Source organism: Lagenorhynchus albirostris, chromosome 5 (assembly GCF_949774975.1).
Source record: "Lagenorhynchus albirostris chromosome 5, mLagAlb1.1, whole genome shotgun sequence".
NCBI classification, from domain to species: Eukaryota; Metazoa; Chordata; class Mammalia; order Artiodactyla; family Delphinidae; genus Lagenorhynchus; species Lagenorhynchus albirostris.
In genome coordinates, this window is record NC_083099.1 from 41493615 (window position 1) to 41506673 (window position 13059).

General features: G+C 38.0%; 1 protein-coding gene across 4 annotated transcripts in view; it reads right to left on the reverse strand.

Moving 5' to 3' along the window:
* Window positions 1-1483: 1483 nt before the first annotated feature.
* Window positions 1484-13059, reverse strand: part of IFT80 (intraflagellar transport 80) — a 106084-nt gene continuing 94508 nt past the window's right edge. For all 4 annotated transcript variants that reach the window (XM_060149919.1, XM_060149921.1, XM_060149920.1 and 1 more), the window contains 2 exons: window positions 9079-9202; window positions 1484-1918 (listed from right to left, as the gene is read on the reverse strand). In XM_060149919.1, the coding sequence (XP_060005902.1) occupies window positions 1808-1918; window positions 9079-9202 (235 nt within the window). In that variant the 3' untranslated portion in view covers window positions 1484-1807. The remainder of the gene's footprint in view (window positions 1919-9078; window positions 9203-13059) is intronic.

The window sequence follows — 13059 nt, forward strand, 5'->3', positions numbered from 1 at the left end:
AAAATTGTAATAGAAAATGTTTCAGTGAGCTTGGTGAATCATTCTAGTGGATTATCAAACCTAAAGGGAGGTGGTAAGAACCCACAAATTTGGAACCAAGTCGGAGAGATGTGGGTATCCTGGGGTCCCCACTAGCGACTAGCAACTGAAATAAGGGCAGTCTAGCTGAGGATTTTTCCCTTTAACTTGTGCGACCTACACTAACTCTGGGTAGTGTCAGAATTGAATTGAATGGTAGGGCACCTAGCTGGTTATCAGAGAATTGGTAGAAGGCAGACACATTTCATTATATTTTTTCTTTTTAAATTGTAGTAAAATAAACATAATATAAAGTTTACTCTTTTGACCATCTTTTTTTAAACTTTCTATTGTCATATAACATAATATAGAAAACATATATAAATGTATAAGTACAACTTATAAGTAAACCCCTCAATCATATTTCACAAACTGACACACCTTTGTACCCGGCATCTGGATGAAGAACAGAACATTCCAACATTCCAGAAAGAAAAAGGAATATGTTGAAAAGATAGGAACATTTTCATTAAAAAAAAACTAGATATATTAATTAAAATGGGGGTGAGAGAGGTAATCACTTTCCCATGCATATGCCTATGCCCACTCTATAATACACCATTTCCAAAAATGGCTTCATGGAAGAATTTCTAAGGATTATGTGTGTCAATGTTAAAAAGCTTTGTGGTAATAATAGTTTGGGGACATACTGAATTAAGGCTAGTCAAACAGATTGATAATTTAAGGAGATTTTCACAAATTCAGACTCTAGGGCCTAGTGCCTAAACATTCTCGAGTCAGAAAAGGAATGAGGAAAATATTTCTTGCCCATTCTAGATATATTTCTAAAATTATGGTAAACATATATAACAAAATTTACCATTTTAACCATTTTCAAGTGTACAATTCAGTGGCATTAAGTACATTTCCAATGTTGGGCAAACATCACCACTATCCATTTCCACAACTCATTCATGCCAGACAGGAATTCTGAACTTATTAAACAATAGCTCCCCAATTTTCCCTCCCACAGTCCCTGGCAACCACTATTCATTCACCTTTCTGACTCAGTGAACTCGCCTATTTTTGGTATCTCATGTCAGTGGGATCATACAATGTGTGACCTTTTGTGTCTGGCTTATTTCACTTAGCATAGTATTTTCAAGGTTCATCCATGTTGTAGCACGTATCAGAATTCATTCTCTTTAAAGGCTGGATAATATTCCACTGTGTGTAAATACCACATATTGTTTATCCATTCATCTGTTGATGGCCGTCTTTTTTTGCCCACCATTTTGCTATTGTGAGTACTGCTGCTATGAACATTGGTATACAAGTATATGTATTATTTTATACTTTCATAAGTCAAGCTTCATTTTTTGTTGTTGTATAAATAAACTTTTGGAGCACTTTACAATTGAGATCAAATAGAAATTAATGATGACATACATTTGAAAGAGTCCAATGTTTTATTATCAGCATTAACATTGTTCATACTGAAGATTCAGGGATAAAATAATGGACAGAAAACTGGAATGTAAGCAATACTACATAGATGCATCATAAATATATAGGATGTTTTGCTAATTATTGGACTAAAAATATAAAAGATGAAATTACATCAATTATTTTGTGCTTAGTCTTTCTGAATATTCTTTTGGTATTAAATACACAGCGAGTGCTTATACTTAAGAGATTCTGCCTTTTTTTAAGCAAGGAGAACAAGCTTATCCTTGGTTAATCAGAATCAGTTTCAAAAGGTAAAACTTCTTAAAGGTAAGCATGGCATTTAGTGCATAAGACCAATATTCTTGCTGGGCTGGCTGCTTGAGGATCGCTCTCGTTCTTTAGTAATTTCCATCTCAATTTTGGCTTTGATTTTTTCCCAATCTATTTCAAGCTGCAGTAGAAGAAAAGAAGAAACATGCATATATAGTATAAGACATTTTTGTTTAATGCAAAGTAACTAAGAGTAAACAAAAACAGAACGCATGACTTCCAGAACATTTGGGAAAAAAGAGGGCAGGAAAGAAAAGTTAAGAAGAGATAATGCTCCCCCCAAAATGAAATAGCGTTAAGAATAAGACCTAATAGAACAATTATCACAATAAAAAGCAAAGACTCTCATTGTGATACCAAAGACCAAAATCTGGTTGTAGCTATTTATAAAAGGCACATCTAAACTGTCCCATGGAGCCTTGGGGTTCTGCTCCGGTGCCTCAGCTTCGAGGAGGTAGGAGCGAGTGAAGATGGACTGCTCTCCTCCAAACAAGGGGGAGAATGAACTGGGCTCCAGTTTTGAAACAGTAGGCCATGTTTCAAATGGGTCAACTCTTCACTGCTTTTTTTTTTTTTTTTTTTTTTGCGGTACGCAGGCCTCTCACTGTTGTGGCCTCTCCCGTTGCGGAGCACAGGTTCCGGACGCGCAGGCTCAGCGGCCATGGCTCACGGGCCCAGCCGCTCCGCTGCATGTGGGATCCTCCCTGACCGGGGCACGAACCCGTGTCCCCTGCATCGGCAGGCGGACTCTCAACCACTGCGCCACCAGGGAAGCCCTCTTCACTGCTTTTATACTGACGTTTCCATTAGGAGCCTACCTATGGAGAAAGATAGGGGAGCATCTGCTTTCCCAGAGCATACTCTGCAAAAGGGGCTCCTTCACAACTCTTAAAATAATATGAAGACTTGGTGGTAAGAAAATGACGAGGGCTTCCCTGGTGGCGCAGTGGTTAAGAATCCGCCTGCCAATACAGGGGACACGGGTTCAAACTCTGGTCCAGGAAGATCCCACATACCGCGGAGCAACTAAGCCCGTGTGCCACAACTACCAAGCCTGTGCTCTAGAGCCTGCGAGCCACAACTACTGAGCTTGCACGCCACAACTACTGAAGCCCGTGCGCCTAGAGCCCGTGCTCCGCAGCAAGAGAAGCCACCGCAGTGAGAAGCCCGCACACTGCAACAAAGAGTAGCCCCCGCTCGCTGCAACTAGAGAAAGCCCGCGCACAGCAACGAAGACCCAACGTAGCCAAAAATAAATAAATAAATTTATGAAGAAAATGATGAAAAGATATTAGAGGACGTAGTGGGAAAGCAAGGCTGAAAGACACATAAAAAGAATAACTGAAAAGTGATAATATTTTTATCTGTTTTCAGCCAACCACCAGACCCCGCCAAAATCCAGCCCTGCCCCTCCACTAAATCAACAGACATAGTGTTAGGAATGGACTCTGCTCTGAATTCAATAAACAATTTCTTTAGGAAAAAGCCTTCTACTATTTTTAAAAGTTTGGATATCACTAATTAAGGAATGTGTGTCCTCTCAGGCAAGACATGGGAAAAACTGGGTCCTACCTAAAACTAACTCTGATTTACTTTGAAATAAACCCAAACTCCTGAGACTGAGCCCAAAGTGAATAGGTTTTCACCTCCATGTAGGCGAGCTGAGTGGAATAAGCAGTATTAAAGCAGACTGCGTTACTACTTGCTGCCTGAACAGATTTACCTTAAGTAACTGAGACTAATTTAACCTTAACAGGACTTCACGCCTCTTTTATTTTGTGTTGGAAGTAGGTAGAATTAAGTATTTGGTTCTTTTTTTATTCCAATATCCTTTCTCTAAATTCCTGTGAAGTAATTTATGGATATATTTTAGATAATCATTCCATATACTTGTCTATAATACATAAAATTGATGAATTAAAAGAATCCCTTTACTCATAGAAGATGAAAGTCTGTGCTCAGATGCAAGTGACAGCTTATCAAAAGGCAGAGCAAATGTTAGGTTATTTGAAAGACTCATTTTTCAATCAGGTCAGAACTTGATGTTTTTAAATGGCAAAACAACTCGTCTAAGAAAACATTTGCAAAGAGAAAGACAAAACTTGATGAATGCCTTGGCCTTCTTCCAGGCTTAAATTGACTTACATATGTTCTTCAAATCAATCACAATAAAACCATATATTGATGATACACTAAACAACTGTTGCTCAGCTGCACCAGAAGTGCATCAAGCAGATTGATGACATCTATATTAGTTACTTGTTATAGTACAAATGAGGGTGTCAGTTGACAGCTATCCTACTGAAAATAAATGTTTCACTTTCACTCTGGCATTTGTCCAGTTTTAGAACAATGTTCTCCTGATAATTTAGTCTCTGGAATAGAGTATTTTTAATAGTGAGTTTTAGATAAGGATGTACTCATGACAGCTGTCAAGTGACTTCTACACTAAAACACATCCTTTTCTAGTCTAGGGAGTGTTAATACTACTTGGCGCTTCTTATTCTAGTCCCGAGTTGGTCAATTCTTCTTATTCACATAATAATAATTTTAAAATCATAGCAAATGGCTCTCCATCCTCTACCCCATCTCTCTTACTCTCAGCCGAAAATCAGCTTCCTACTTTACAGAGAATATAGTGGCCATCAGGCATGAATTCACTTAATTTCCTTCCTTTCATAAAAGTAGGGTATCCATCCTTATCTCGTTCCCTTCTGTCTCAGGGCAACCTCTTCACATAAGTCCCTGATCTCGTCTTCTTTGACTCCTCTAGGACATCGGCCTTCAATTATTACCTACATATTTCAATTTCCTTCTCTTCACTGGCTGCCCCTCATCATCCTTCCCTCTGTATTCTGTCTCCCTACAAGCTACCACCTTCATTCTTCTTTTCATTCCTGACTCTCAACCTCTCCCCAGACCACTGTAGTATGACTGTGTTCCCACTACACCTCAGAAGCTTTTCACTAACACCACCATTAAGTGTTTTAATCCCTCATCCTATACACCTTCTCTATACGACTCAATTGCTCATTCAACGAATATTTAATGCTCACTCTATGCCCAGGATTGCTCTAGGAGCAAGGATTTAGCAGTGAACAAAAAGATAAAAATCACTGTCTTCATAGAAAGATAAACAAAGACAAGCAATAGTGGTAAAAGTTTTGGAAACAGGGGAGGGAGATAGCGCCGGGGTGGAGTTGGGGGGGCATGGGTGTTGTATTTCAAACAGAGTGATCAGAGAAGGCCTCCCTGAGAAGCTGACGTGAAGACCTGATGATGAGTGAGTGACTCTCTGGGTGTATCTGGGGAACAGCACACTAACAGACAGAGGGAAGAAAAAGGTCCTGATGTAGGAGCATCCCCTGGACCTGGCTGACCACCGCTCTTTGAAATATCTCCCTCAGTACAATATTGTTCTCTTCTGGTTTCTGCTCTCTTTTCTAAATGTCCTCAGTCTTTTGTTTTTCTTTTTCTTTTTCTCCTATATCCTTCCCCTCAGTAACCTCTTCACTGTTAGTATTCACTGGGGTTCCAACCACAGCTTTTTCATACTTTCCCTAGGAGATCTCCTCAACTCTCATAGCTTCAACTATTCCTAAATGGTCATGACCATAAATTTATTTATCTAGCCCTGATTCTTCCTTTATCAACACTCTTTGATGTTCACATTGGTATTTCCAACTGCCCACAAGACATCTCTGCCTAGATAGGGGCCACCCCACAGGGATTTCAAACTCAAAACAATGGTCTATTTTCATGTATTCAAACTCAAAAGGTCCAAAACTCATATATGCTCATGTTCCTCTACCAGTCACCAACACTAGGAATGTTGAAGTTGTTCTCAAATGTCTTGCCTTACCTCACCACCTCTCCTACCACCCCCAACCATTATTGTTCTATTAATTTTACTGCTACTTTTTCTTACATTAATCCTACAGTCTCCATCTCCTGCTGAGATTATTACAGTAACCTCCTAACTGGTCTCCTAGTCACCACCCTTACCTCTAATCCATCTTCCACATCAGAAGATATCTTTCAGGTCATTTCCTTGATTACAAACCTCCAAGTCTTTGCACTGCCTCCATTATAAGGTCTATTATCACAGTGTTAAGACTCTTTAATGTCTGGTCCCATCAATATTCCAGCCACCCAGTACCCAGCACCCAGGACCCAGGGCAGTCACTCTGTACTCCTTCACCATTCTTTCAAGATCCCATGCATTTGCTCTTATTATCATATCCTTTAACTGACTGACAAAATCCTACTCAAGATAATTCCATGGAATAAATAAATAAATTTTAGAAATGAAAACTAACAAACACAAAGTATACAATTTCCAAAGGGGAAAAAAAGGATACTTTGGTGGAAAATTCCAAGTTTCCATTTCCACTTAGGAACTGGGATTGTAAAAGGGAAAAGTGATCACGTCACTTCCATTCAGTATCTTTACATTAATCTTTGGGTAAATCCAATATACCGAATTTGCCCTGTGAAACCCTCAGGTCAATCTCCCTTTTGCTCGTCACTCTTCCCCACTTCAGAGCCTTCCCTCTGCCTAGAACACGGCCATCGCCACACCCTCCCCCCACACCCTCAGTCAGCTTCTACTATCCATTCTTTACAGCTCAGCTCAAATAGCAATTGCTTTGCTTAGAAAAATCTGCTGATCCCCCCCACTCCAGGTCAGGCCTGTCATTCATAAAGTCTTACAGCACTATGTACACTACCTTCGAGGCAATTATCACAACTGAAATGAACAATTAACTGTATAATTAACTATCACCTCCATTTGAATATAAGTTTCACGAGGGTCAGTGTTTGCCAGGTTTACTATTATATCCCAACCACCAAGGAGAGTACATTGTCTGCAGGAGGTGCTCAGTAAATACTGAATGAATAAAAGGTAACTAATTATCCAGCAAATGAGCTATCACTTAACAATCTCTTGTTATTTTCTCTCCTGCTTTTCCCTCTTTTTTTCTTTCTCCTAGCATAATGCTTTAAACATTTCCTGTCTCTTCTACTTCTCTTCCTGCACAGAGTATGTATTCAGTAGATTGAATGTATTCCTCAAGTGGACTTTATTTGCCAGACTCATAAATTATTTTACAAATACTTACTGAACACCCTTGTAGAGCAAGTATAATGACTCTAATGGGGTTCTCAGAAGATAGTACACCGTGTATGGATCTCAGATTTCCATATTTTAAACTAGAAAGGCCCAAGTAACATTTCAGGGCTCATAAATATGAATGTATGTCAAACTTCACTTCTTACAAACTTTTACGCTATGCGTTGTGAGCCCATTTGAGTTCACCAGATAGGGAGAATAAATTTCTTTTCAAGAATGATCTTTTTCTATTCAATTCTTAGTTCTGAAATAAAGAGTTTATATAATCACAATTTTGGCTAAGATAATTTTTAAGTCAAAGATAATTTTCATCTTAAAATACTGCTTTATGATTTCTAGTTAACTTCCAAATTACATCTGTGAAGAAGAAAAGTGGGAAACTAGAACATAGTGCCATAGAGACTCAAAGTAACCTATATAGTTTCAGGATGAAAAGAAACCAAAATACCAAAAAAAGCCGTGTTGTTCTGATTCTCCCACTTTGAACATTCCTACTACTCTTGTGACTGAAGTATCATATGTTAGTTATAGGTGAATACGTATATAATGAAAAAGAAGATATGAAGGTTAAGTTTTTAATATCTGAAATATAATTTCCTTGAGGGTAAAAACTATATTTTTTATGTCCTCAAAAGCACCTAATGTGAACACAGTGAAAATAATATTGTTAGTAATGATGATGAAGAGGAAGCAGAGTATTAATCTGCTTAAAAATTACACAATAAAGTAAATTTAAGGTGGGTGCTCATTTTTAACATACTGTCATATTTTCAAAACTGAGACAAAAAAGAGGAGGTGACTACTGAATCTCTGGGCCGCTTAGCACTCAGTGCTGGTGGCTGCTGTCATATTCTGTGAATTGAGAGTATAGCCCTCAGAGCTCCCAGGGAAGCCCTCACAGCCCAAACTCCCGAAGGATCCATTTCAGCAGTAAACAGTTCTGAATCAAACAAAAAACATTTTGTGGAGCTTCTACAAAATACATCCCTTTCCACCAAGAAACCCACAACTTGTGTCTATCCTGGATCCAGATGATAAAGTTGCACTGCGGAACTAAGAATGGCCCCAAAGGCTTCATTACCCTGAAAACTGGTCTGAAGTCCAAAAATGTGGTTCATGACACTCAATATTCTAAATACGGCAAATGGATAATGTTGCCTTTAGTAGGTGCCTTCTCTCTACATCTTCTTTCCTCTTCCCAAGCTTCCTCTTATATATTCTGCCCCCTACGATAAATCAGAACATTCCATTTTATTCTATCCCCAAGGAGGAGCACTCCCACAGTCTATAAGCTCCATGAAGACAGAAGCCATATCTGTTCCAACACATAGCATAGTGCCTGGCCTGGAGTTAGTACTCATAAACATTTTTTGAATAAATGAATGACTAAAAGGCTAAAGGAATCAACTAGTTCACAGAGCTGGGAGCAAGGTTGGCCCTGTTTGGGGATTACAAGTCTCTTGAATCTGCATGGCTACAGGTGAGCTCTATTTCTGCCATTTGAGTATAGAAGGATCTGGGCAGGTGGCCACAACCTTTTCTGCTCTAGGCGCTGGGACAAACGCCCTTGTTCTGGCTCTCCTGTGTGCTGATATGTACTGGAATGGCTTTTTTCTAATTGGGTTTATAAAACCTTATATTCTGGTAGGAACTTGAGAGGCAAAGGGTTAGCATTCTTTTGTTCTAGGCGGTGAACTCTACCCAGGCCAGGCACCTTTTGAAGTGCAACTGAGCTCCCTAGATAGAATCTGCAAAGTGGCAAAGTATCCACTTTCTGGCCAGTGCCCTCTGTGCTTATGTATTTCCCCTGGAGCAGAAAGGGCAGCTGGTAGAAGACAAAATTCAGGAGCTAGAAGCCTTCATCCTCGCCATTTATACTGTTTATCTAAAAATATCAGTTAGCACACAACCTTAACACAAATCGAATATTATAAAACCAGACTTGAGTTAATCAAAACATGGCTATAAGAGTCCAGAAAGATATTCAGTAATATAATTACATAGTCAAAATAAGACTAACATTGAAAGGCAAAAAGTAGTATTTTTTAGAGATTATGGTAAGAATTATTCAAATTTTGTCGCATTAGGATGAATAATACATACTTATAAAGCATATACATTATTATCAAATACTGCATAATACTTACACCTTCTGCATACTGCAGGTATCGTTTATTAGTTTCCTGTTTACCAAATGTCTCCAAAAACTTTTGTCGGTAGGCCAGCACTGTATCAACATGTGTTTTGTATTTAACAGCTAATTCAAGTGCCCTACGATGAGAAAGAAAACAGATTATCCGCACTGCTGTGTTAGCCTCTACGGGCAGTGGAGTTTCGGGGTGAAAGGGTGGGAGAGTCTATGTTGATCCCTCCACTCCTCCCTCAGTATGAAAGGTACGTCATTCCCTACCTTATCCATCTTGCAAATTCCTATTTATACTTCAGGGTCCAGACCAAACATGATCTCTTCTCCCTGACCAGCTCTCCTTGTAGAAATAAATGACCATTATATCTTATCTGTGCTACAGAACATTTTATACATACTATTATTTCAGCTCTGCTTACAGTGTATTGTAACTATTATGAATCTGTTCCTTCCACTAACCTATACATTTATTGAAGGGAGATCTGGGTTTCATTTCTCTTTGGTGAGTACTACAGAGTGTATGTATCATAAATGTTCATTGAAAAATTCATTGAAATCATAATAAAATTCAAGTGAATGAACTCCCCTAATGTAAGTGGTTTGACTATCTTGACCATTTTTTAAGTCAGTAATGAATTTATTCTGTTCAATATTCAACTAAATACTGATACCCTTACTTATCCTTATCATTAGTACAGTAAATTAAAAATATTATGAAAATAAAATTTGAGGATAATAAAAGTCTGACAAAATGCCTTTTGCCATTTGATTCTTAGAAAAAGTTAATAGCCATTTAAATTTTATAAGTTAATTAATATCTATCCATGTAACCAAGTTATTTTAAGGTAATATTTTATTTAAATAGCAGACAAGAACTAAATGAATTGCTAAACTCACTGTTATAACACCAAAGGCATAAAATCTATATATTGATAATTTGGAGGGAGATGAAAAGATTATTCTTCAGTTCCAGGCCTATTTTTGCATGTAGGTTTTGGACAGCAACTCAGCCCGTGATCCTATGCATAACTCACATTAGCTGAGCCAGGAACAATCTAGTAGAATACAGCTCTCTTACACTGTTCATTGTTATCCTGTTTTAAAGTATGGGAAACAGTCATCATAACAGTCAAAGTACAATATTTCTCAAGTTCTCTTGCTTTCTTATATAACACATGATTTCTGAATAGGCCAGTGATGGTTTATCAGAGCCAACTATTACGAACTTGTTGTTTTAGACAAAACTGACTACTGACTAGAATTTTTGCAATGTGTGACTGTTTAGTAGGAAAATTTGTTTGATTCTTAGCATGCTTTGGTTTGATGTAAACTAAATTGTCACTTTAAAAAGTATTTTAGATATTATGTATGTATTAACTGACAAATGATAGACAATTGAGATATTAAAGCCAATATGATAAATTATGAATGTAAGTCATGTATAATACAAATGATAATGTCAAAGTTCAGTACAATGATTTCTTACAAAAATATATTGGCATAAACAATATTGCTAAATCCAAGGATATTTGCTACCCATCACAAACTCCTCACAAAGTTCCCTCATTCCTCTGTGACTTTATGTCTTTCAGAGAAAAAGAAGACACACGGAAAAAATGCAGAGGTATTAGGATACAGAGGAACAAAAGTAGAAAACAAGAGAAGGCAAGAAACGATCTATAGAGGCTCGAAAGATGAGAAACAGAAGTAAAGATGCCTTAATTCTTCTAGCCCTCTCTCACATCAGCCCCCTCTTCATCCCTAAGGCTCTGATTCCCGTGTTGTATGTGTGAGTGGAGACTCTGGTGAACAACCTCGCCGGCACATCAGAAGTTCCAGTTACCATTCTTTCTTTATGATTGTACATGATGGGGGAAGGAGTTCTCGACTGTGCAAAACTGGAGGTGTTCTAAGTGGGGAATACATAAGCATCTATTCTGGGTTGGGGCTTTTCAAAAATTCCAAAGAGAGACTTTGTTATGGAACATCAACATGTTTAATTATGTAGAAAGGATAGACTATGATGTCTAATCCTGCATTTATTTTTTTTAAAGATTTTTTTATGTGGACCATTTTTAAAGTCTTTATTGAATTTGTTACAATATCGGTTCTGTTTTATGTTTTGGGTTTTTTGGCTGCGAGGCATGTGGGATCTTAGCTCCCCGAACAGGGATAGAACCCACACCCCCTGCATTGGAAGGCAAAGTCTTAACCACTGGACCGCCAGGGAAGTTCCTAATCCTGCATTTAGATGCTAAGACTTATCTGCTATTACAGTCATTATTATTATTATAAAATACATATTAATTATCTGATTGAAAAGCAATAGCTAAAGTTAAACATTCAAATGATATGCGCTATTTTAAATGTTCTCTAAAAGCACATACTGGGTAAAAAATGTTTCTCTACCACATTTAGGAGGGAATTTACTCCAAATTATCTAAGAGTTATGGGAACAGTATGTCTCTAGCTTTAAAATGGTTATTCAGCAACCAAACAAATGTAACATTAGATTATGGGACTGGAAAAACTCCATGTATCCTCTCTGATTTTAAACAGAAGGAAGTTACATTAAAAGATGTTATAACTTCAAAATATAATTTTTTTGCATAACTTGAATGAAGCAGAATCACTTTATATAACTGGTATAAGTAGAAAAACTATTTTTATTAATACTTACATAAAGGATCAATATGCATACCTGGAGCTTCTAGTGTCTACCTCTCTTAACTTCAGTGTTTCAAAACAGACTACCACCAAATGTCCAAAGTGAATGTCAAAGAGATAACTTGCATATCTACTACTCCTCAAGGGCTGCATCTTATTAGGTTGCAGGCAATTTTCAAGTTCAAATATAAATGACGGAAGCACAAAGCAGCAAGACTATGCTTCTCAAATAGAATAACCCATATTAACAAAGTAAAATCTGTTCCCTTCTAAAGGATTTAAACAAATATAGAAATTCAGGGATCCTAAAAGCAATCTAATATATTTATCATCCAATACTTAAATTCTATCCTTCCAGAATTCTACAGGCCCAGTTGGGAAAATAGCAAGAAAACACAAAAAAGAAATAGGAGAACCTATAGATGAAAAGAAACCTAAGAATGTATCAACCAATCAAAATGTATGAATATTTTATGAATCCTGAATCAAACAAACCATAAAACAAAACATTTATGAGATAATCAGAGAAATAAGCACACTGAATAGAATTATTGTTAACTTTAAAAGTGTGATCATGATACTGTGGCTGGATTAAAAAAATCTTTAAGATACATACTGAGATATTCATAGATAAAATGATATGATGACTGGGATTTGCTTTTAAAAATTGTGGGGAGGGATAGAGGAGGAGTAGAGATTATTCACAAATTGATAACTGTTGAAGCTGAGTGATGGGTACATGGAGATCTATTATACTATTCTCTTTACTTTTGTATACATTTGAAATTTTCCATAATAAATAGTTTTTAAATTCCATCTTTTTTGGTCCCTCCTGATCTCTTTCGCTGAATCCTCCTCTTCAACCAGATCATTAAGTGTTGAATTTCAGGGGGAATCTGCCTGCTGCCCTCTTTTCTTTTTTTTGTTTTTTCTTTTTGTTTTCTTTTTTTGTGGTACACGGGCCTCTCACTGTTGTGCCCTCTCCCGTTGCGGAGCACAGGCTCCGGACGCGCAGGCTCAGCGTCCACGGCTCACAGGCCCAGCCGCTCCGCGGCATGTGGGATCTTCCCGAACCGGGGCACGAACCCGCGTCCCCTGCATCGGCAGGTGGACTCTCAACCACTGCGCCACCAGGGAAGCCCTGCCCTCTTTTCTTTTTCCTTCTTTAAATTCTTGAGCCACACTCATGGCCGCAGCTACTCCAAAGGCTGATAATTCCCTCAGTGTCTTTGCCCCAATGTCTAGGACCTCCCCTCAACTTCACACCTGTATATCCCATTCCTGCTGGACCTCATGAACTGGATACACAAAGGTA